General features: G+C 34.5%; 1 protein-coding gene across 2 annotated transcripts in view; it reads left to right on the top strand.

The window, feature by feature from the left end:
- The window catches only part of LRP1B (LDL receptor related protein 1B), a 1,832,840-nt gene that overhangs the window by 1,716,900 nt on the left and 89,415 nt on the right, over positions 1–26,525 (top strand). Inside the window, exons 74-79 of one of the 2 annotated variants that reach the window (XM_078070743.1) lie at positions 109–246; positions 1,750–1,884; positions 5,442–5,561; positions 7,185–7,426; positions 21,292–21,515; positions 22,221–22,327. In XM_078070743.1, the coding sequence (XP_077926869.1) occupies positions 109–246; positions 1,750–1,884; positions 5,442–5,561; positions 7,185–7,426; positions 21,292–21,515; positions 22,221–22,327 (966 nt within the window). Of the gene's footprint in view, positions 1–108; positions 247–1,749; positions 1,885–5,441; positions 5,562–7,184; positions 7,427–21,291; positions 21,516–22,220; positions 22,328–26,525 lie in introns of those variants that run through there. The other variant, XR_013447098.1, reaches the window with a different exon arrangement.

Genomic DNA, 26,525 nt, shown 5'->3' with positions numbered 1-26,525 from the left:
GTGGAGCCATTTTTCTGATAGTGTTTAGTAAAATCTTGAATGTGTTAATGCACTCAATAATTTGTTTTGATTCTATGAAGCACTAATCATTTTTTAATGACTTTATAGGTAAGCTTGCATATAAAGCAAGACCATGTAAAAAAGATGAGTTTGCTTGCAGCAATAAAAAATGTATCCCCATGGACCTGCAGTGTGATCAACTTGATGACTGTGGAGACGGTTCAGATGAACAAGGCTGCAGAATAAGTGAGTTTATTTTCTGTTAAAGTGTAGCAACATGCAAGTTCAATTTCTACTTCAACATGACTAAAATTTTCTCTACTGCTGTGAGAAAATATTGTTCTTCAAAAACGTACTTAAGTATATTTTCTTTTTGGTAAGCCCTTGCCAACGCAGTCTTAGAATGCCACTTAAATTAATATCAGAAAGTATGAGGTGGGAAAGTTCGATTTCACAGTGAGTACCCTTCTTAGAGCTGAACCTGAGAGCCCAATACCCAATTGCAGACTTTGTTGTCAGCAAAGAAGTCTATATCCCTTAATATTTTATTTTATAAAATATAAATTTAATATTTTTGATTCTTACAAACAAAGGTCTTAGTAATTTATTCAGTGTTTTAAGATTTTAATCCATTGCCGAGTTATTCTTAAAGAAGACATTATTGTTTTATTCAGTTGGAGTGTGATGATATTTGAGTTATTAGACCTTGGTTATTTTTGTGTTTAATGTTTGATATCTCATTTTTCGTATTAAGAAAAATAACCAAACTTATGACTCTAAATTTGGATTGCTTATAAAAGTCATAAAATGCTTCCTATTATGGGGTCTTTCACTTTTTCTCATTTATGCATCCGAATTGTTCCTCACTGGGTTGATGAAGCATTACCCACCACAATATGGCCACATATATCTCAACTGAGGTATAATTCCATTGGTGTGCTTTAGTTAATTATAAGATATTCAAGAGTCAGTGGGGATTAATAACAGTTACAATTCTGATAATTAAATTTTTCATATTTCAAAATAATTTGATATATGTAAGTAAAGTAGAGCTAATTCAACATCATTTTTATAATAATGTCCCTCTCATTTTTTTGTGCATTCTAAAATGTTTTCTGGAATAGGAAATAAAGTATGAAATTGCAACTACTATGCTGGGAATGGCAAATAACACATAACACTAACTTGTGTAACAGCCCGTGACCACTGGAGCATGTTGCTCCTCATATGTATTTCCAGGCTAAAAATATTTAAGAACTAATGATTTAACCTACTTGTTTGAGTAACAGGTAGTACCCTTGGTTGAATTCCTGAATACTAAATTTAGGTTAGCATTTGAGGCCTACATTTCTAGGTAGTATCTAGGAAACCTTTTGGTTCCTAGAGAAGAGTGTAGTACTCATACATCATACCATTGTAATGATAGCTTGTCATTAGAAACATTGACTCTTGACTTCCTTTTACAAAGTAGTGTACTTCAATACAGCTGTAAATATCAGCTATTGGCAGTTTGGTCTAAACTACATTCAATGTAAATAAGCTCAGTTTTTTTTTTGGATAAAGCTACACAGCTCTGCTTCTATACCTTTATAAGAAATGATGACTTATATAGAGAGAAGATCATAATCTTATAAATTCAAAAAAAGTTATCTATGGAATAATAAATATAATTTTAAGTTAAGAAAAAAGGTAAACTCCCACTTCAGGAATTAGAATTATATTAGTTTTGATGGCATTTTTAAATCCTAGCTCCTGCTGAATATACCTGTGAAGATAATGTGAATCCATGTGGAGATGATGCATATTGTAATCAAATAAAAACATCTGTTTTTTGTCGCTGTAAGCCTGGATTTCAGAGAAACATGAAAAACAGACAGTGTGAAGGTATAGTACATTTCCTCAACAGCTTGCTCTTAAATCTTTAGGTTATAAAAGACTCACAAAGCTGTTAAATTGTGAGATGACATGGGATTGATTTTCATCAGATTGGTGTGTATCTACGGGATACCGTTTTACCTACAAGAGTGACAGTCCCTGGGGTCAAGAGCCTGTCTGTTTGTATGGCTAAACTAACCAGCTCTGAGGCTACAAAGCCTTTTCTATAGCAGATTCAGACCTGCAGGAATTTCAATTGTACTGTTACAACTCTGTTTTGAAATGCAAATAACAACATCGCTGGTTCAGGAACTACTGGAGAATTAGAGGCACTTCATGAAAGAACGTGTTTATGATGACCCATCTCTCTTGAGCTGTGGTATTGGGGCCTTGCCATAGGTAATTCACTTTTAGAGAACGGGGTCTTTTGTCCTAACACCATGTCTCAAACAGTGCTTTATATTATCAAGAGTGCCTTCTAAAATTCAAAGACAGGATCTAAATAAATCTCTGTCAACTTATTTGAGATCAGGATCTCATAGTAAATTATAGGTAAATATAATATACATCGGGGCTTTAGCTAGAGAGCCATGAAATATAGACCTATATGTGCTTACTGCCAGTTTCTCCATTAAAGTTGATATTATTGTAATTAGAGCCAAACCTAAATTGTCTAAGTCTGGCTTATCTAGGGTAAATGCAAGTTGTAAAATGCTTTCACCTACCAGCTTCCTTCTCTACTGTCCATGTTATTCTTGGATAAAGAAAAGTGATTTTGCATTGTGTCAATCAAAATGAGATTATTGAAATGAATTAATTATATTCACCAAACAGGGAAAGAAGTGTGGCCATGTCATATTCATGTACATTTTTAATTATATACTTGTTTGAATTATGCATGGCATTTTATTTTTACATTAACATGGGACACTGAAAACTGACAGCCTAGGTTTCTCTACTTTTTTAAAGATTTATTTATCTGTTTTAGAGAGAGCAAGCAGTGGAGGGGCAGAGGGAGAGGGATAGAGAGAATCTTAAGCAGACTCCCTGCTGTGTGTGGAGCCCAGCCTCACAACCCTGAGATCATGACCTGAGCCGAAATCAAGTGTCAGACGCTCAACCCACTAAGCCACCCAGGCGCCCTTATTTTAATTTAAAAAGTGAATTATTTCTCAAGGCTAGATTATTTCTTTTTTCCCCAGAAACTTTCTATCAATTGTGTATAAACACACACACACACACACACACACACACACACACACATACATACACACAACCTCTTCAAAATTTTAATTTCAAATAACATTAAATTTCTAACATTTATTTGTGAATAATGGGCTCTATTTCCTGTATATACTTACAAAATTTAAAACTCCCATTCTCAAAATTTTCTGTATTTTTAATTATATTCTATGGCAAATAAAAGCTGCAACTTCACTCTTCATTTTAAGTTGCTACAAATCCAGTATTTTTGTTGTGCAAATTAATAACTTCTGCACTCCAATAAAATTTGTATCCTTATTAAAGGAAGTTTTGATAGTAAGGAAAAGCAATTTGATTTGGTATGGAGGCAGGGAAAGACATTACTTTGATTCATAATTCAAATAATTCAAATGTGTTTGTGCCTTTCTTATATATAGCTCAAATAGAGAATAAGAAATCACTATGTGATGTTAGAGCCAAATACTTTAATTAGAATATGTAAAGGGAAGACAAATGACAGAAAATAGGAGCAGAGAAGTAGCAATGGATTAATAGTTGCTGTGTGCCAGGCACTGTTCTAGGTATTGGACATGTGTGAGATTCTTCTGCCCCCTACGAAAGCTCACGGTATCAACATTAGTGTGTGTGTGTGTGTGTGTGTGTGCGCGTGTGTGTGTTTTAAGTAATCTCTCCCAATGTGGGACTGAGATTAAGAGTCACATACTCTGCAAACAAAGTGAGCCAGACCCCCTGACATTAGTATAGAGATGAAGAGAAAATGGTGATTCTGGCCAATATGGGGCCATGTGAAGGAGGCAAAATTTTATCAAATCATGTAGATTTTTATTTTGATTCCACATCAAAGGGAAAGAAACGAAAGAATCAAATAGCATACTGTTCAAAGTTACAGGTGTCAAACAAATCAAATATTATTTATTGCAATACCTTATTTTATTTTATTTTATTATGTTAATCACCATACATTACCTCATTAGTTTTTGATTAGTGTTCCATGACTCATTGTTTGTGTATAACACCCAGTGCTCCAATATTGTAATACTTTTTTGATGGCCAAGTGCGGATAAGATATATTTTGCTCTGTCCCTGGTATAGTATTCGCTAACAATACAGATTTCTTTATCTTTTTGCCCTATATTTCAATCAAACACAGAAATGAATTATCGTGAGAGTGCCTAAGTTCAGCTTGGGCGAAGTATCTTGGTAGAGACAACAGAATCAGAAAGCCTGAATTTGAGCCTTGCCACTCATTCCAAGTGTCCCTGGGAAATTCCTGATCTCTACCACTGAGGCTTTGGAACACAGTTGAGAGCTAAATGAAAGATAATTATTATTGCTGTGCTTATCCTTAAATTTTCCAATTCAAAAGAAGGATGTATCTCACAGATTTATTACATAATGAGGGCAACGTGATAACAAGAGCGGAAGAATTAAGCTGACTGAAAATAGAGAAAGTAGTAATTCACCAGAATCACCTGACGTCACTGCTGGCTCTGCTTAAGCCATTAAAATTAGAGGCATGTGCTAAGCCACAGAATATTGCCTGTGATTTATTTATTACATATGAGGTACATGGATTTATTTATTTGTAGATATTCAGGGTTTTGTTGCTATTGTTTCACGTAGCCCTTCTTGTAACATCGTCACTTCACATATATGAAGCCAGACGTGTGTTACATGTGTATCTGTATCTTCATTTTTTTTGCCAGGAATTGTGTAACATGCAGGCAATAAAAAATTAATTATAATTTAAGCCCTAAAGGGGCTGAAAGTCAAGTAGGGGATATGAATATATGGCCACATATGTGAAATATGGTAGGTACAGTGCTATCAGAGAGAAACAACCAGACAGCAGACAGTGCAGAAACTATGGGATGGATATATACTGGTGGAAAACAAGAAAGGTTTCACTTCAGGTGGATTTTGAGAGATCAGTAAAAATTCTCTACGTCAAGGTGGGCAAAGGGATTATAGGACATTATATGATAGCACAAAGGTATAGAGGTAGGTAATCAGAAACAGTCTTAAAAGGAAACCTCAAGAAGTGTTTGTTTGAGTGAATGAAAATACTAGGGAAGTTTGAAAGGGCTATTTGAATGTGTTAAGTGGGTTAAAAAGCAATGTACAAACAATTGATGAATTATTATAGTGAAACTATTGTAAAAAAATTGTTATGGCCAGAAAATATGACACAGCAAATCACATACTTGAGAGTTTTGAAAAGACAATAAAAGAAATAGAAATAAGAAGTTGAAGGAAGAAAAATTTGTCTTTCTTTAAATGTGGAAAGAATGGAAGCGCTAATTGAGGGTATGATGATGCTATTTTAAGCTCTTCTCTTCTAGATCTTAATGAATGTTTGGTGTTTGGCACATGTTCCCACCAATGTATAAATATGGAAGGGTCATATAAATGTGTGTGTGACCAGAATTTTCAGGAAAGGAATAACACCTGCATAGCAAAAGGTAAGGTTATAACAATGATTTTAAATGCTATTATGACTGCTATAAATATCTTATGGGGGAAAATGATGCTTCATATTATATTTTAGCAATAGCTCCATGCCTGAAAATATAAATAAATCTCTTTTTAATATTGGCTAATTTGCCAAGTTGGTTTGTTATCATTCTTAATCTAATCTGGGATGGTTTATAGATATGATTGCCAAATTCATGGTTACTGTTAAAATCACTTTTGTGTTTGAAAAATCTGTCAGGAGGAGGGAAAAGTTTATAAGCCAATGTGATAGAATATAAAGTATCTTTCTTTATGGCCTGCTCTCAGTGTATTTGAGAAATATTATTATACCGATGGATAAAAATAACAGGTTAAAGGTTAGCATTATAAGGAGAATGGAATTTTGAGTTGGAATTTAAAAGGTTTTAAAATAAAATCATGCTTTAGTTCAGACCCCGTTTACTTAGGAATATCATTTTTAAAACTTAAAAAAAAACGGGTATTTGGGACTTTTTTAGGTATGAATTTTCATGCTCTGGTTTTTACTAAATAATATTGTAACAGATATTGTTAGTTACAGGGCATGATTGGACAATGTTAATAAAACAGTTATTACAGGTGGAAAATAACATGATATAGTGGATTAAGGATGGGCGGAGAGGTAAATGTACTTGAATTGGAATCCTAGCATTGCCGCTTTCTGATCTGTGGCCTTGGGAAAGTTATTAAACTCTCTGAGCCTCAGTTCCTTATCTGTAAAATGGAAATATGAATCCCTACTTTCCATAAGAGGAGGAGATAAATTATGAAAGTTTTAACACAGTGCCTGCCATAGAGTAGACAAACATAACCATGTAAGAACTATTAAACCTGTAGGGCTGAACTTTACTTCACAATCTGTTTGTTTTTTTTTTTTAATTTGCAGATAAGAGTATATGCAATTCAATCTTTATGGTTTTATTAATATTTTAATTAGTATATTCAGAATTCACTTTAGGTTTTTACTTGTCTCAATATGCAAATGACATTAGTTTTGTATTGTAGGTTTCAAAACTTCAGGTTACAGGGATCCACTAGCAAGATCCTAAATAATATTGACATTATGATATTTTAATGTAGTAAATACTGACATCTTTTTATAATAAAAATAAAAGAATATTTGAGATATATGAATATTGGAAGAAGACTCTCCCCCCTTAATTTTCATTTCTTAACCTAAGAAAATGATCACTCGATGCATAAACTAAATGCTCAGGAATGTTTGAGGCTTAATGAGTACACAATATACCATCTGAATATTGAGGATCGAAGCATTAGAACATAATGTATTGCAATTTATCAAATAGAGGTCCCTCTTTATGAAAAGGATATCTACTACAAATACCTAATTTCTAGTCATAAGGTAAGCTTTGCCCTGGGAAAACCTACATCAATAACTATTAGAAATGTTTAGGTAAGTGTGTATTAGAAATAAGTCATGGAGACTATAACATGATATAAAATTGGTTGATTTTTACTGAGCAAGAAACTGTGTTAAGAATAATAATTAAAAATAATTTAAAAGTGCAATTATTGCTTTTACATTAGTTGAAATTTACTTTATTTTTGTATTTTATTATAATAATCTCCAGGCTCTGAAGATCAAGTTCTCTACATTGCTAATGACACTGATATCCTGGGTTTTATATATCCATTCAACTACAGTGGCGATCATCAACAAATTTCTCATATTGAACATAATTCAAGGATAACAGGGATGGATGTATATTATCAAAGAGATATGATTATTTGGAGTACTCAGTTTAATCCAGGCGGAATTTTCTACAAAAGGATCCATGGCAGAGAAAAAAGGCAAGCAAACAGTGGCTTGATTGTAAGTAAATAACATTGACTATTTGAAGGCTCATACTTTTCCACCTCCCTATTTTTTTAATCTATCAATCGCAATATCTGATTATAGGAGGTAATTAGTATATTCAATTATTTCTCCCAATATTCTCCCTATACAGAAATCAAACATTTCCCTACTCATTTATTCTCACAGCTGCATATAATTTAATTATATGATATTATGGTTTTCTTTAAGTACATTTGCTTTAGCTATGTAAGAATGGTAATGAATAATACCTAATATTTCTAGCACATTTTATATTTTGTATTATTTAACATTATATTATGAACGTGGGTTTTTTTCATCATGAGATAAGATCAGGAATCATTACTTTGTTTTTATGTTGGAAAATAAACTATCGAAATATGCAGGGAATAATATTTCATTTTTAACAATATGAGAAATAGACCTCTCTTCTAGGGCAAGAGATCAACTAAATTGTGTAACCATTTCTTCTGACTCCTGATAACTCTATTTCAGGGAACATCCAAAACAGAGCAATATTGTTTGCTGGTGTATGATGGACATGTTGATTATCATGGTTATTCCTTTTGAGAAAAATAAACTAGAGCATTTGTTTAGATTTGTGGTTGTAGACTGTCCTTTTTTGTTTTAGGGCATGTCAATTTATTGTGCATTTTATATTTTGAGGTAACCTGGGAGAAAAATGACAGATAAATACTTATTTTTATGAGACCTGGCCCATTCCCATACAACCAAAAAGTCAAGTGCTATCACAGTAGGATATAATTGAAGCTTTGTATTCGAAAAGAATCAGAGGTACCTATCTGGAAGTCCTTACTATCTTTTGCGGTGATATCTACCATAAAGATTCGAACTGCATGAATACCATTTGATAGAAATCTGGAATACTTTTTTATCAGGTAGATAGCAATAATCTGGTTTTAATGAAGTTATATTACCTTTCTAATTCAGGTTAGATTAAATTAATTGTGAGTAAAAATCCATATATATCAGAGTTGTTTCTTCAACTCCTCCTCCGCCAAATAGAGTTTTACAAAATACCTTTAAGTTCTATTAAGAATAGTTCTAGGAAAGAGGCGAAAAATCTAGTAGATCCCTCTGCCTTCCTTCACTTACTCACTTGCTATCAGACCAAAAAGCTGGTTTAGTCTTGGCTAGCTTTAGCTTTCTTTATCTGTAACACACAGTCTGCTTTGCAAAAACATTGCTCTGATGGTAACTAATTAATGAAGTGATAAGGAGTATGTACTGTGGAGTTACATTGCCTGGGTTTTAATATTGTTCCTATTGCTTACTAGCCTCTTAGTTGCTCTGCCCTCTCTATTTCGTGAGGTTTTAGTGAGGAATATATATATATATATATATTTACACGCATATACTGATTGTATGTTAGTGTTAATAGTTCTTGGCACATAATAAGTACTCTATAGACACTTGCTATTAACAGGATGATGATGGTGCTTCTGATGATGACAATGATGGTATTGATGATGATTGACAAGATGTTCTTCTCTAAGATGCATATAATCACATGAAAAATTTTGCAACTTACTTTTTTCTGAATTTTTTTTCTAAAAATACATCTTTGACATAATTTTTTCAGTGAAAATTATTTGATAATTATTTTAGTTTTGTCTGGGGAGATTAATAATTAATATATAACCAGTTTCTTCTAGTGAACAGTTTATTATAGACCCGAAGCCAAATTTGCTTATAGTTTGATAACTATGTTTTTATCCTTATGCATAGAAATATATAAATGTGTATATTTTGCTTGTATATTATATATTTATTTACTTGTATATATCTTATATATTTTAAAGATTTTTTTATTTGAGAGAGACAGAGCGAGGATGGTGGGGGGGGGTAGAGAGAGAGGGAGTTACCAGTGAACCAAATGGAAGATGTTAGCCATGGGATAACAGGATGTCTTGAAAGCATGTTCAGAGATACTGAAAATACTAGAATATTTCCATCTCAGTAAAGTGTAGGAAATATGTTGTATCAGAAATTAGAAGAATATTACTCAGACAACTAAATGTTAACCAAAGTCCATTCTAAAGGAAGGTAATTTTCAATATGATCTTTTTTTGGAAGTCGTGAAGGGAATACTCTTCTATAATCTGTGAAAATGGCTTGAATACTAATTATGATGATAAATTTAAATTTCAAATGCAGTGTAAGTTATTTATATATAGAAATGCTTATGATTTTCTAGCCCCCCTGGGCTATACAAAATGGATGGATTTTTTTTCCTTTAAGAAAATTAAATAATTTAAAACATAAAAGGCGACATGATTCAATCTATATGTAAAGCATAATGAGATTTCTGAATTTTAATTTTAGTAGTCAGAACAGAATATGATAGCATTATGCAACAATTATACATACTTTCTGGCAATTTATCATTTTTAGTGTGAAGTACATGATGACAAGCACTGTAAAGTAGGTCAATGCTTGGAAAAATGCAAATGATTTTAAAAATACAGATTAGATTTTTACCATTAAATAGCTAAATATTCCTGAGCAAAACAAATGGTTTATCTGATCTACCTAATTTTGAGAAGTGAATATGAGATACCATTTTTGGCATATTCTCTATTATGCAAAAGAGGATTTCAGAATGAAAATGCTTATAGTTTTATTCATTAATAATCATATCTTTTCTTCAGTAAGTTGATTAGGCAATTATTTTTCCCTGAGAGCTTTTAAGAAAATATCCAACTAAGTTTTATTTAATAGGTTTCCATCTCTAATTGGGGACCTAGTTATAAACCTCAAACCCCAATATATGGGTTTGTGTACATCACACACACACACACACGCACCCATACACACACACACACACACACACACACACATACACACACACACAAGTGCACAGGTATGCTTGTGTGCTCACAAATAAGTTCATGTGTGTACACAACTTTTAGCAAAAAACAAAGTCTTGTTTTAGGACATTCGAATACTAGTAGAAATTGATAGTTTCTTTTTCCATTTTTTAAATTAATTTTCTTAATTACTATAAATTTATGGTAATCATTATAACTTTACCTTGAAATTGTCTACACTTGCTTCTCAAGAATACTTTTCAAACCATCTGAGTTTATTCAAACCATTTAACAACTACAATCATTTATTATGATTTCTTTGGAGGAAATCTAAAACTGTCAAATCATTAAGTTATTTCCATTATGTGACTCATTGCTGATTGCATAAGACAGGCATTCAACAATGTATGCTGATTGGCATTAAATGGTTCTGTAACAGTTGTGATCAATATTCAAAATTTTATTGAACATAAATCTTATAGGAATATATAAAACATACGATTCCACAATTAATAATTCTAAGGATATTATTGAACATATTGTATAGCATTTTAAGGTGAACCAGTCAAATTTTTTCATTCATACCCAAAGCTTTATTTAAGGAGTTCTGTTTGTTAGGTTTAGTGTTGGGTTCCTAGGATACAAAATAATAACAAAGTCTTACTCTCCTGAAGCTTATATTCTGGGGAACAAAGACAAAGTCAAGTAAACTCATAAATAAATAAATACCAAAAATTCTAATTTTGAAAATTATATTGAAGGAAATACATAATGGGCCAAGAAAGAAAAACTCAAGTGTTGTAAGACTTCTTTGAATAGGATGCTCTATAAAGGCCCATTTAAAGAGATTTGAGTGAAGACCTAAAAGATGAGGAGGAAGTAATGTCATCTTATTTATGTCTAAGACAACTATTTTACTTTTATGTAGAGAATGGATTTGGTGGGGGAAAAGCTGGAACAGAAAGAGACCACATAGGAGGACTGTGCTCCAAGTTGGTGCACAAATGGTGGTAGGTTGTAATATTATAGTCTCAATGAAATGGAAGGGAGTGAGTATAAGTTTAACAAAGTTTGCAAATAGAATGAATGTAGAAGATGAGTATAGGAAGGACTCAAGACGTAGATTTTACAACTTGATGGGTAGTGAAAATGGTAAATTGTGGGTTTGGTTTCAGTCATGTTAAGTCTGAGATCTAAGTGAGGGGTTGTAAGAGATCCAAGTGAATTGTCAAATAGTGGTGTATTCAAGCCTTGATCTAAGTCTCTGGATTGGAGATATGTTTTAAGGAATAGAAGAATAGACAAGATATCTAGAACATGAAGCCTGGTTAGATTACCAAGAAGAGAGTACAGGTGAAGTAAAGAAGCCTGGAACCAAGCTCTGAAGCCAGGTTAAAATGACGACAGTGAGTGGGAAGTGAATTAGGAGAATAGAAGAGAATGTAGTGTCACAGAAACTAAGATAGGAGACTATTTTGAGAAAGAGATTGAGGTTATATTTCTAGCACTGCCAAAAGATCAAGTAAATGAGGACAAAGAAGCGTTCAGTAAGTTTTGTGACAGATGTTAATTAAGGACCTTGACAAATGCTGAAAATCAGAGGAAGCAGACATCAGAGAACACTCAGTAGTTCTACATCAGTGGTGCTCAACTGAGGATGATCTCCCACCACGGGGGACATTTGGCAATGTCCGGAGATACTTTTTTATTGTCACAACGGAGGAGTGCTGCTGGCATTCAGTGAGCATAGTAGAGGCCAGGGAGGCTACTTAAAACTCTACAGTACATAGGCTAGTTCCTCATATCAAGGAATGATCCTGACTGAAATGTCAATAGCTGAGAAACCATTTTCTACATAGTAATATCAGTCTCTCCAACCAAACTTTAAGTAGATCTTTTGTGTTTGTTACATCATTTTATGTAATAATAACCCTGAAATAGAAAATGATTCTAAGATGAATCACCAATATAGTTATTCTTTTATTGGTCTCTTACTTCATTTGTTCTCACCTGAGTCTTTCTTGCTACATCTTTTTCTCCTTCCCTCTGAATATTAGAATGCCTGTAGGCCCCGACCTTGATCCTCTTTCTTCTACCTTTTCTCACTTCCTTATAGAGTTTATATAGTTTAATGGTTTAATACATACCCACATGCTAACAGCTACCAAATTGCTATCAGGCTCTGTTCAACTGCTTACTTTGCTTTTTCTTTTGGAATTTTTAAAGATTTATTTATATATTTTAGAGATAGAGAGTGCACTTGAGTAGGGGGAGGGGCAGAGGGAGAGAATCTTCAAGCAGACTCCCCGAGGACAGGGAGCTGGAGGATTTTAAAAAATGTTCCCAAAATAGCATGCCTAAAAATAAACATCTCATGATTCACAAAATCTACTCCCCCAATCTCATTTAATGGCAAATCCATTTTCCAGGGGCTCAAAGTAAAAATCTTGGAGTTACGAGGTACCCGGGTGGCTCAGTTGGTTAAGTGGTTGACTCTTGGTTTTGGTTCAGGTCATGATCTCAGGGTGGTGAGATCAAGCCCCATGTTGGCCTCTGCACTCAGTGGGGAATCTGCTTCAGGATTCTCTCTTCCTTTACCCCTCCATTCTCAAAATAAATAAATAAATCTTAAAAAAAATCTTAGGAGTTACTATTGATCCTTCTTCTTTCATAATTCCCAAATCAGGTGATCCTATTGAATGTACCTTCAACATATGCTAGGAGTTAACTACCTTACATCAGCTTGACTTTAAATACCTACTTTTGAATCACCATCATCTTTCTTCTGACTTAGTGCAGTAGCCTCCTAACTGGTCTTTTTGCTTTCCTTCTTACTTACCACACAATCAGCAGAATGCACCTTCTAAGACATAAATTAGATCACATGACATCTCTGATCAAAGATATCTAGTGGTTCCCCATTCAAAAGACAAATTTCTCATCCTTACAAGGGTTTAAAAGATCTGGTCTCCTCTCTGACTTCATCTCCTATTAATTTCTCCCTTATGCTTCTCCAAGGATGCTTTGGTATTTGTAAAACCCATCAATACCTACTAATGTAAGGCCTTTCCTGAAATGTTCTCTTAGCCTAAGTGTTCTTCATCTGGATATCCAGCATGGCTCAATTCCTAAACTTCTTCAAGAATTTCCTCAAATGCCATCTTATGGATACATAATGTATTGATAATTGCAATCTATTGTCCCACTCCCACCCTGGATCCTCAACACACTACTCTTTTTTTTTTTTTTTTCCACTCTCACAGTACGTATCTTTATTAAACTACTATATAATTTACTTACCTACTACATTTATTATTTCCTCTGTACCTTACCTTGCTGTAAGTAAATTTTCCCATGGCAGGTATTTTTGCTGTTTTGCCCACTTCTATATGTAATCCTAACATCTAGAACAGGTTCTGTCATAAAGTAGGTACATAGTATTTTTTAAGGGTTACAAGCAATAAATTAATTGAAAATCTTTGGTATACATGGCAATAGTATATTGATCTTGAAAAATTATATTTTACAAGTTATTCTTCTCATCCTTGTATTCGATTCATTATAAGATCAAATATTTTTATCTCCAGATATATCCCATTTTTATCCACTTTTCTCTCACAAAAATTCAGATTACAATTCCACATTTTCCTTTCTAAGGTCCATTCAGTAAGCCTCCTCTGATTATCCTGTATCCACTTCTTGTCCCCAGTCCTAAGCTATTTTCCACATTATAGCCAACATAATTTTAAAACATTAATATAATCATCATATCTCCCCCACTTAAATCCTTCCAATGGTTTTCCATTGAAAACTCATTGGTTTATAAGCCTCTCCGTGATATCAGTCTCATCTTACACCACACCCTTCCCATTTCCTTACACACCTGTGAACATACACATATACACCCACAAACACACATTTTTTTTCCTAGCCATAAATACACTATATTTAATTTCCAGGAATGCAACTTCATTTCAGAATCTTCAAGCATGCTCTTTCCTTTGCCTCTCTTAATTATCCCAGTGAACAGAAGCTCCTTTATTAAGAAGACATCATTTTCATTATTATTACTATCATTAACATTGGTCTTGCTTAGGCATTATAGATCTTAGCCCAAATAACATGTTTTCAAGTCTTTCAAAATTGAACCAACTGTTACTGTTTGAAGGGACAGGCTCACAGAAAGATTGACTATTATCTAAAGAATGTCAATTGAATGCCCAAGAAGTATCATTCAAGGTGACTTCATTATTATTCCAGGTTCTGTTTAGACTTATAAACTGGAATGTTAGTTTGTCTAAGGAATAATAAGACAGCAGGAAACTAATTTTAATGAAGCTAGCCAGAAAATGATGTATAAAACTCAGCATTGTTGCACACACACACACGCACACACACGCACACACGCATGTATTTATAATCTGAATATATTTGATGTATGAGATACATTGAACTACAAGAGCCTAATGTATTTATTCAAGTATATAACATACAGGGTTATGTAAGTTTCAGGTGTACAATATAATGAATGATTCAACAATTCCATACATTAGTCAGTGCTCATCACATGATAAGTAAGCTCTTAATCCTTTTCACCTATTTCACCCATCCTTCCCTACCCCCATTTCTCCTCTAGCAACCACCACTTTGTTTTCTATATTTAAGAATTGGGTTTTTCTCCTCCGTTTTTCTTTGTTCAATTGTTTTTTTTCTTAAATTTTACATATGAGTGTAAATCATATGGTATTTTTTTCTCTGACTTATTTCACTTAGCATTATATCCTCTAGATCCATCCATGTTGTTGCAAATGGCAAGATTTCATTCTTTTTTATCTAGTAATATTCCATTGCATATATACACCACATCTTCTTTATCCATTCATCCATGGATGGACATTTAGGTTGCTTCCATATCTTGGTTATTGTAATAATGTTTCAGTAAGCATAGGGGAGCATTTTTGAATTAGTGTTTTAGTTTTATTTCAGTAAATACCCACTAGTGGAATTACTGGATCATATGGTAATTCTCTTTTTAATTTTTTGAGGAAACTCCATACTGTTTTATGCAGTGGCTGCACCAGTTTGCATTCCCTCCAACAGTGCAAGAGGGTTCCTTTTTCTCCCCATTCTCACCAACACTTACTGTTTCTTGTGTTTTTTATCTTAACCATTCTGACAGATATGAGGTGATATTGTGCTTTTGATTTGCACTTTACTGATGATTAGTGATGTTGAGCATCTTTTCATGTATCTACTGATCATCTGTATGTCTTTTTGGAAACGTGTCTTCCCATGTCCTCTGCCCATTTTTTAATTGGATTATTTGGGGTTTTGATGTTGAGCTGTTTAAGTTCTTTATATAAAAGCTCTTTATAAGAGCCAAATTTGTACATAATTATATACATATACATATGCACACACACACACACACACACACACATATATATCTGCTACATATACTGAATATTTCTGTCATCCACAAGATGCTTACTTAATGATTCTGGAGACAGTATCAACATTTGCTTCTGTGACTCTTTTTCTATGTGTTTATTGCTGTCTTAACTCCCTTTCTTATTGATACATGATTTATCCAATAAGGTCAACTTCTTTTGTCTCTTTAAGGCATGGGCTGCAAACCAGCTATATGGGTAAGATAAATGAGTGAAACAGATTTGACATAACAATAGGGACCCAGGTAAGAGAGGCAAACTCAATACAAGTTCCATTAAATCAGGGGGCAGCAGCTGATTGACTCTGTTGTTCTGTAATATTTCCCTGCTTTTTATATACTATCTTATATATCCTCAATTTTTAAGAAAAAAACAACTTGATTCTTTTTTTTTACATCATTAGTTTTTGATATAATGTTCAATGATTCATTAGTAAATGCTAAAAGAAAAAGAAAACTTGATTTTAAGGTGATATCTTAATTTTAAAGTTAAAATATACCTAAAAGTTTTGTTTACTTGAAAAATTTAGTCCTCAATCTACCACTTTGCAATCTCCACTTTCAGATAGCTCTGCTTTCCATCTCAAGTGTTATGCTTGTTTAAATTGTAAATGTCAGAAGACACCTTTATTCCTTAATTCTGGGGGATGATATGAAAATTGCTCCCATAAGTACCAACAAATTTTTCACATACTAATGCATGAAAATTCACTATTAGCATTAGATACACCCTTAAAGCTATGTAAAATGCAGGCTTACATAGAATGGATAATATTATTAAACTGCTATATAATTTAATGTTTACAGTCTGAAGAATTTTACAGATCATCTAATCCAAAACCTTTATTTTATATATCACATAATTTATGGAGAAACTAGGATTATTTTACGCCAAGTTTCTGATTCCAAATTTAATGTGCTTTTTAATCTTCTATATCTTTTTTTTTTTACCCTAATAGTGTGAAGAAGGTTTTGAGAGCCAGTTTTGCTCTTTTCTCTTTTTTTTTTTTTTTATTTTTGGAGGGAGGGTGGTAAATGATGGGTAAGTTTAAAGAATACTGAGTATGCTGAAAAAAAAAAAAAAGACAAAGTCACATACAATATTGAGTCTATAATCCAAAGACAAATGTGGTCTTTTTGGAAATTGTCCAAGAATTACATACTTTTATTTAGTTTCTTTTCCCCCCTAAGAGGAGTTTGTGCCAGGTAGACATGGTCTTAATGTAGATAAATAAAGGTTTAAAATTACTCAAATTGAAATAATCTGTTCTTCAGAATAAATTGTAGGTAGAAGGCAGGGATTTCCTTCCTGAAGTGTTTTTGGAACTCTTACACATTCTGACTCCAAATATAACTTTTTCTTGGTTCTTTTTGGATTTCCCCATTGCTATATGAGCTTCTAGATTGAAATAATATATATCTACATATCTTATAATATTATTAAGCCATATAATTTAGTAATGTTCAGAATTTGCATAGTCATTATTTTACTTCTATTTCCTGGTTTATGAGAATTTAATCTGATTCATATATTATAGGCCAAAAGTGTAAATAGCCTTTTCATTTAGTGTGATATACACCATACACACACACACACACACACACACACACACTTTAGAGTGGCTTTACAGCTTTGTTTTAATAGCTTTACATTACAGGATAATTAACTTTAGTAAAATGAGCCAAATTTTCTTTTCTTACATGAAAAAAATAACACATAGATAAAATATGTGACTACTTCAATCTACCCTTGTGTTAACTGTATTTTCTTAAAGTATATTGCTAACTATAGGAATTTTTTTTTTTTAAGATTTTATTTATTTATTTGAGAGAGAGAATGAGAGAGAGAGAGAGAGTGAGAGAGCACATGAGAGGGGGCAGGGTCAGAGGGAGAAGCAGACTCCCTGCTGAGCAGGGAGCCCCATGTGGGACTCGATCCCGGGACTCCAGGATCATGACCTGAGCCGAAGGCAGTCGCTCAACCAACCGAGCCACCCAGGTGCCCTATAGGAATTTTTTTTAAAAAGAGGACAGTATTTCCATGGTTCAAATGCTTGAAGTCCCACTTCATAGATTTTCCTCTTTCCTTGATTTAAATCAAATGTCTCCAGTGACTTATAGCTTTAGTTTCCTGAAGCTGGAATTGTGACAGATACCTTACAATCCACAGCTGTAAAGGATTAGTAATTTAAAGTAGTAACCTCTAATTTTGTTACAACAAGTCTGCCAATTTTTCTGTAAGATTTAAGTGTTTCATTCATTGGACTAATATATCTCCACAAAGAAGAATGCCTCAGGCCTCAACACTTTGGCTGTGTATTTAGAGAGCTTATTAGGAAAGAAATCATCTGCCTGGAGAGAGCAGTCAAAATGTGTCTTCCACTTTGTGCAACAATATGAGCAACGCCTTTTGTTGTCACGGTAACTGCTTGCCTCTACAGTCTCTTCAACATGACATATTTCATTGGTGCCTCTAGCTCATAGGCCTATCTGTCTAGTGAGCTAACCAAAGGGGCAATGAGAGTTTTATATTTTCTTCTTCTTTTGAATCTGATGTGTCTGTTTGTTTTGTTTTGTTTTTCACCTCTTTAGAAGCAAATGGCTTAGCTTTCCTGTTTTCTGTTGTCCCATGTCAGACTCCATTCCTCTCCCAGAACCTGTTTATTTTACTGTGTTTGCCCACTTCTTGTATTCACCTGTTTGATTTTGAACCTCTCCACAAATTGTTTTTTTTATTATATCAAGATCCAACAGGAATTTCCACCTTTCACTCCCCTGCCAACATCCATTTAATACTAGAGTCCCTTTTATATGCTAATACTATTCACAATCCTGGTCAAACTGTGGGCAGTAGAGAGGGATTATTTCATTCCTATGGAACTCATTATAAAGGATGATTTCCTAATTTGGCCATAGTTTCCTTGACAATAGGAGCATCCTGTTGCTTTCTTGTTATTGTTCTTTTTCTGTTCAGTTCCTCTCTCTTCAGTGTTGAGAATCATTGAGCATTCAGTATGTTGTGAAATCAGTGAAGATGAACATCTGGGAACATCTTCACCCTGATGCCATTATTCTCTGAGAATCATCTTGCCACCAATGATTTATGACCATAGGTTGAATTTATTGGGTGTGATGTCCTTTACCCCATATTCTAACTACTTTAGTTGATACTGGAATGACATTAGGGATTCCTTGATCAGGGAACCAGAGAATAAATGTATAGATTTAAATGACTCCATCAGTATCTCTTTGTGATTAGCATTGGAAAGTAACATTTTTCCCTTCCCCTAAGCCATATTTTTTACCCTAGTAATGTGACATAAATTTGATTTATCCTTCTAGAATTTGCCATTAGTAGAATCTTCACCAGTCTGCTTACCTGATCACTTAATCAAACTTCTGAATGTTCTATGAAAATAAAGAATTCGGGTTTTTAATTGTCTGCAGTCCAGGTGTAGACGTATAGATTGGAAAGATAATCAGACTTTTTTTTTTAGAAAAAATAATGAGTAAAACAAAATGAAAATCCTAAATTCAAAAAAGTGGAACTTTGCATGGAATGTGTCCTATTTTAGCAAGGATACTCTTAGGATAGGAAATCGTGTATATATTTACATCTGATAAAGGGAAACTAGATATTTTTCTATGCTCATGCTAGATAACCAATATTTTTTTTGCATGCTGAGGGTTTGCTTCACTAGTGTTAGAAAATGATAAATATGCTCCAACAGACCCTAAACAGCTTATAATGGTTATTTTCTTCATTGTCTGTCATATTTATAAATTTATGACTTACCGTGACATATCCGTGCCATTTGTTCATATATTTACTTTTAGACGCTGCCAAAACAGGAAAAAAATTACAGTTAATTTAAATGATACTGGAACATTTGAAAATAATCTTGTGGTTTGGCTAGGACAAATATTTATATTCTACCCACCTGTGACTATTATTTATACTGTTTCTAAAGCATATTGTATTGCAGAATGCTTTTCATTAAACATCACTGAGCTATCACTGGGTAGATGGATAGTATTTATTGTTAGAGTTGAGGAATATGTTACTATAAATTTCATAATTTCAGTTTTTAAATCAATAGGTGAAAAGACTGATAATAAAGGTTGTTAGAAATTTCTATGGGTTCTGTGTTTAGTTCAGGCCATATTTTCCTTCCTTGAGAGCCCAGTAATCCCACAGCAGACAGTGGCTTGCAATTCCTGTTTATTGATATCTCATGTTTCTTTTTTTGAGTTTAGTTTCTCTTCTTTTAATCCAAGTCCATTCACTCCTTCAATAGAATTTGTTCACTAGTAATTCACACAAGAAACTATCATGTGTTAAAAACCCATATTTCCACTGGTTGCCAGGTCTTAATGATGTTCTTACACATTGACCACATGTCTAGTTATAATCACCTTCAAATAATTGTTTCCATTCTTGATATAATACCCCTGGGAATCCTTTCTCACTTTTGGTTATGCACAATAAACCTGACTATGTCAAATTAATTATGACACTATTTCCTACTGGAAGTGATCAAATTAATTGAAGGGCACAGAGCATACATTATTTTCCTTGCTGTCTATTTGCAAAGAACTCCCTTACTTTTCTGTCTCACAATAATTCAATAATACAATATAAAGCAGAAAATCCAAGCTAGTAAATTTAATATAAATTACAGATATTGTAACTTTCCTTAAAATATGTTTGAATACAGTATCTCTCTAAATGTGTCCATCTGTACTAATACTTTTTTTCAATTTTTAAATCAAATTATATATGGTGAGGATGCAGAACAACTGGGACTTCCTTAAATTGCTGAAAAGAGTGTATATTTGTACAAACTCTGAAAAAAAAAATGCTAGCAGTATCTATCCAAGCTAAGTATATGTATACCTTAAGACTCAACAATTCTATTCCTTGCTAAATACTCAATAGAAATGAATGTTTGTGTCCACCAAAAGGCGTGTACAAGAACATTCATGACTTTGGTTTAGTGGCCTAAAATTACAAATAATCCAAATGGATATCATCAGTAAAATGGTGAAAAATTGTGGCATATTCATAAAATGAAATACTACCCATCAATAAAAAAGTATTAGTAACTGGCATGTACAACAATATGAATGAATTTCATAGATACAATGTTGAGTAAAAGAAGTCAGGAATAGAATAGTATGATACTATTTATATGAATTTGTTTATTCTATTTTGTTAGACATCGGAATTATGGTTAATCTATTTTGTTAGACATTGGAATTATGGTTAATCTCGAGGAATACTGACTAGGAGAAGTTATAGGTGAAGCTTCTATAATTCTAGAAATATTCTAGCAGGGTGGTGGTTATACAAAGACAGTGCTAGGTTAAACTCCAATGAGTTGTGCACTTAAAATTTGTGAAATTAATAATACCTATAAAAATTAAGAATAAAATGGAGCATTTTTGATATTTAAAAAACCTGTGTAACAATTAACACCTGACCATGTTGATATTATTCCCATAAAATATCAATGTATACAGACCTCCCCTCTACCGCTTTGCTTTTGAAAATACTGTGGTGTTGTTTTGTTTTCTTTTAGTGTCCTGAATTTAAAAGGCCCAGGGACATTGCAGTTGACTGGGTTGCTGGAAATATTTATTGGACTGATCATTCTAGAATGCACTGGTTCAGTTACTACACCACTCACTGGACCAGTCTGAGGTACTCTATCAACGTGGGGCAGCTGAATGGCCCCAACTGCACCAGACTCTTAACAAACATGGCTGGAGAACCCTATGCTATTGCTGTAAATCCTAAAAGAGGGTAGGTTAATGAGCTGGCTATTTATATTTCTTGATATGCATATCCATTTTTAGATATTTTTCCCACCTGTGCTCTGTAGTTTTCTTTCTATAATAAGTGTTCAACATATAATAGATTCACAAGACTTCTAAAACCCCCTCTACTTCTATACAAAAGCATGTCCTTTTCACACCAAATGGTGACACAATATATATGTTTTCCTGAAAGGCTGCTACATTATACATTCTATGTATGTATGTGTATGTGTCTTATATGGACATTGCAATGAACGCATAACCTGTATTGTTAACCTAAGATTGAATTTTCAAGACATTAACCATAATATTGAACATATGAAGTGTAGAGTATTAGTATTTTGGCTATCTGTGATAATAAAAGATGTAGGTGTATGTATGAACAAATTTAAACAATTTTAACACAAATCTTTCCTTTCCTTTGCTTGAATTGTTCCTTTTTTACTCTTACTTTTTCATTTATAGGCAAGGACCAAAAAGGAAAATAGAGAAATGTTAAATAAAACTCCTAATCACCCACCCTTATTGGAGGTTCCCAGTCTGTAGGTTTAGAGTAGGATCCAGGAATCTGCTTTTTCAGGGACTCTGGGGTGATTCTGATGCACACAGTCTGAAGAGAAACTGTTTTGGGGAGCAAGCTGAGTTATAACAGCACTATCTGCAAGCTAACCAACTTGACCTGTCTCGTCAGGATGATGTACTGGACTGTCGTTGGGGACCACTCCCACATAGAAGAAGCAGGAATGGACGGTACTTTGAGAAGGATTTTAGTACAAAAGAATTTGCAAAGACCCACAGGTATGATGTATTTCTGACACAGTCTAGAATGTGGAGCAATATGATCAACATATTAGCGTTACAATTCTTTCTAGGTTTGTTGGCAATATAATCATTTTTACAAGCAGATAAAATAATTTATAGTATGACTTTATGAAAGTCATTAACATTTCATGTTGTATTTTTCCAACTTAAAAATCAAGGGCTTATCATACTGCCAGTGATATTATGGGGATATTATTTGAAAATTGCTTAAGTTGCAAGGCCATTTGTAGGATTTCACATGCATGGAATTTTGACAGTTTATAATGTATTAGGGTATTTTTACTTATATATGTTAATGATGCTGGGATAGATGATAATATTCCTACAGGATCATAAACTAAATGGGCAAAGAGGTGGGAAAACAAACAATTTCTGTAAAAGGCAGACGTCATGGTTCCTTGCCCTTTCATTCACAGCTCTTTTTAATTGGGCTTTAATATCCTTCCCAGCTATATCTTCCAAACTACCACCCCAAACTCTCTATACCCCCAGGACTATTCAGGAGCTTGTGTGTTTTTTTGTTTTGTTTTGTTCTGTTTTGCCTGCCTGTTTTTTCCCCATTGCATTTGCCTCCCAGGCTCCCCATCTAGAATGCCCTTCTGAATTTTGTGCACCTAGCTGAATCTTACCCACCTTATAAGGTCTAACTTCAACAATTCTTCAACAATAAAACATTTTCAGAACTGCAGGAGCCACAAGGATTTCATGCCACACACAACATCCCTGCGCACTATACCCCAAAGGAGAGAATACATTTCTAGAACACATATTATTAAATAATTATGCTTTGTAGTATCTTATGTAGTTGCAATTTTATTTCTATTTGGCACTTACATTCTTATTAACTGTTAATGTGTCGTAGGATTTTCCTTCAACTACATTGTTTTTACTCTTTATGGGAAGGAGCAGTCTTTGGGAATTAGTTCATTTACATAAGTTTGTCTCCAGTCACTGATTTAACGAGTACTAATTGAACACCCACCTGGTATGAGAAATTGTTCCAGATGCTGAAGACAAGTTCTAACTCTAGTGAAGAGATTACCAACTCTCATGAAACTTGCCTTCCTCCAGAGGATAGAATATTTAATATACATCATGTCAATACTAATAAGTGCTATATACAAAAGAATGGGCGCTATGCGGGGGGTAGAATTATGAATAGGATTATCAAAAAAGTCATCTCTAGAAAGGTGATATTTGAGAAGAGAACATCATAGAGGTGGCAATCTATGTGAATATGTGAGCAAAGAGCTTTCCAAACAGAGGAAACAGCATGTTATGAGTTAGGAATGAGCTTAGCATGTGTCAAGAACAGCAAGAATGTTAGTACACCTAGGAATATATTAGCAACTCAGGAAAATGGGAGAAGTGACTAGGCGTAGAGACAGGAATTCTTGTAAAGGTTATTTATGAGGGGAGTGTTATTCAGGAGAAACCTGTAAAAGATGGAGAGAGAAAGGGAAAGATGCCAGAAAGACTGTGTCTCAGGTAAACTCTCATTTTGGCTTGAGCCACAGGGGATGTGCTTTGGAGCATAAATCCCATGGCAGGGAAGGGGTCCTGTTTTATATGCTCCATCAGTCATTGGTTGACCTTTGGGCTCTAACTTCCCAATCGAGGCTGCTGCAGTCAGTTGAGGACAATTCTCTGGGGAAGGAGGGCAAGTATGATTCCTTAGCTCTGAACAAGCAGGTAGTAGATAGGTATTTGGTATTCTCGCCAAGACTGGAAAACTGTGTGAAAGGTGTCACTTGAACAAGTACTTGAAGGATAGGTAGGCGTCTGAAAGGTGGGCAGATAACCTATCATGGTGTAGATGTTATAAAGGTGTTCTTTGAAGTCAAATATACCTGGTTTTGAATCCCAAGGGATTACTTACTAGCTATGAGATCTCAGAAAGGAACTTATTATTTTCAAACTTTGATTTTTATCATTAGCAAACCAAGGGATAATAATAACTAACTTAAGATATTGTTGTATATATTAAATGACATAGCACTCTGAGCCAGGGGCTGCAATGTAAAGCTACATGGCACGTTCTATGATATTAGGAATCATGACACACCTAGAAGGGGACAGGATAGGTAGTGTAACATGAACTGAGAATAGAGAACTTTGCATACCAAGGTGTTTTTACATGATTTCTTGGTCAGTAATGAACCACTGTACAATTTTTTTTAAAAGATTTTATTTATTTATTTGAGAGAGAGAGAATGAGAGAGAGAGCACATGAGAGGGGGGAGGGTCAGAGGGAGAAGCAGACTCCCTGCCAAGCAGGGAGCCCAATGTGGGACTCGATCCAGGGACTCCAGGATCATGACCTGAGCCGAAGGCAGTCGCTCAACCAACTGAGCCACCCAGGCGCCCACCACTGTACAATTTTGATTCAAGGGGTGTTGTGAATAAGGTAGGTCTCCAGGCTTATTGCTTTGGTAGCATTGTGCCAATGAAATAAACAGATACAGAGCTAAGAGACCAGCTAACAATCCATTGTATGGTCCTGACAAGAGCAGAGAATAACATAACTAGAATAGTAACAGCAGAAAAGGGGAGAATGTATATGGGAGGCAAGGCAGAGTTAGCACGGTGGAATTTATCAAACGCATATGAGAATAGTGGAAGAGATAAGAAATGTGTCAAAGAGGGATAAAAAGTCAATAAATCTAACCATTCATATAATTATCTTATTTCCTTCATTTATCCATCCCTCCTTTCATTAAAAAATATTGGATGCTCACTATATGCCAGGTACTATTGGTCATCAGAAGTATGGATCCCTGTACTCACAGAGCTTAAATTCTAATGTGGGGGACCATAAAAAGAAAAAACAAAGAAGTGTGTTTGTATGTGTGTGTGTGCATGCACAAGTGCTTGTGTGTGTAAATGGCTCTGATAGAGAGGAGTGGGTGCAGCAGGCAGCAGGTGTCACATTAATTATAGTGGGGAGGAAAGGCTTTTTGAGGTATTGATGGTTAAGGTTAATTGCTAAACTGTGTGAAGACATAGACATGGGGAATGATGGTGCAACACAGAGTAAAGAATGGGACCAAAGGCCCTGAGGTAGAGAAGCCAAAGAGCATGGTAAACGAATTGGAAACAAATTGGAAAACAGCACGAGACAAGGCTTGGGAAGGTGGGTAGGGGTCAGCCCATGCAGGATCTCAAAGACCATGACAAGTACAATTGCTTTACGTTAAGTAGATAACAGGATCTGATCAGACATCCACAGGGACATGTCAAGAAAGGAGTTGGTGTGAGGCTCTCTACTCCATGTGACTGGGCATGTGTGAGTTTTCTTCTCAGCAACTCTGCTTTGAAAACTTCTGCCTCACTTATAGGCAGTAGACTCTTAGGAGCCATTTATTCACTCTTTCAACAATATTTTCTGTGTGCCTACTATATGTCAGGGATAATTTTAGGCATTTGGAATACAGGAGTGAACACACAGATCCCTCTTCTAGTGGTTATATAGTAAAAATATAATATTTTAAAAAGTAAATTATAAAGTAAGTTATGAGTGTTTTGTGCTATGGAAAAGAGAGTGAAAATAGAGCAGGAAGAAGGGTCAGAAATGGGGGTGCGTGGCTCAGTCAGTTAAGCATCTGCCTTCAACTCAGGTCATGATCCCAGGGTCCTGGGATCAAGCCCCACGTGGGGCTCCCTGCTCAGCGGGGAGCCTGCTTCTCCCTTCTCTCTGCCCCTCCCTCCCCACCCTGCTCACGCTCTTGTGCTCTCGTGCTCTCTATCAAATAAAATCTTAAAAAAAAAAAAAGAAGAAGAAGAAGAAGAAGAGTCAGAGATGGTGGAGAGGAGTTTGCCATGTGACATTATTAGGTATGGAGAGTAGAACCTTGAGAAGGTGCACTTGAGCAGACTGTGTGGTGCTGTCGGTCACAGGCAAATGTTGCAGGTGTGGATGAGAGCCAGCTGAGTCAGTCAGATGGAGATATCACACAGGTAATTGAAAATTTTAGTTCTTGAGCTTAAAGCTTAGGGTTTAAGCTTAAAGTTTGGGGAATTAGCAAAGAAAGCTGATATTTAAAGCTGCTGGAGTTGTTAAGATGGACAACGGAGGGGAAGACAAAGAGGCTTCTTAGGGTAGAATTTTGTGACATGCTTATATTTAGAAGAGACCCAGTTGGCACTGAAGACTGTAAGGGTGTTTGAGCAGTTG

Source organism: Halichoerus grypus, chromosome 4 (assembly GCF_964656455.1).
Source record: "Halichoerus grypus chromosome 4, mHalGry1.hap1.1, whole genome shotgun sequence".
Taxonomy (NCBI): domain Eukaryota; kingdom Metazoa; phylum Chordata; class Mammalia; order Carnivora; family Phocidae; genus Halichoerus; species Halichoerus grypus.
The sequence above is the reverse complement of the archived record's forward strand: the minus strand, read 5'-3'. Positions and strand labels throughout refer to the sequence as shown.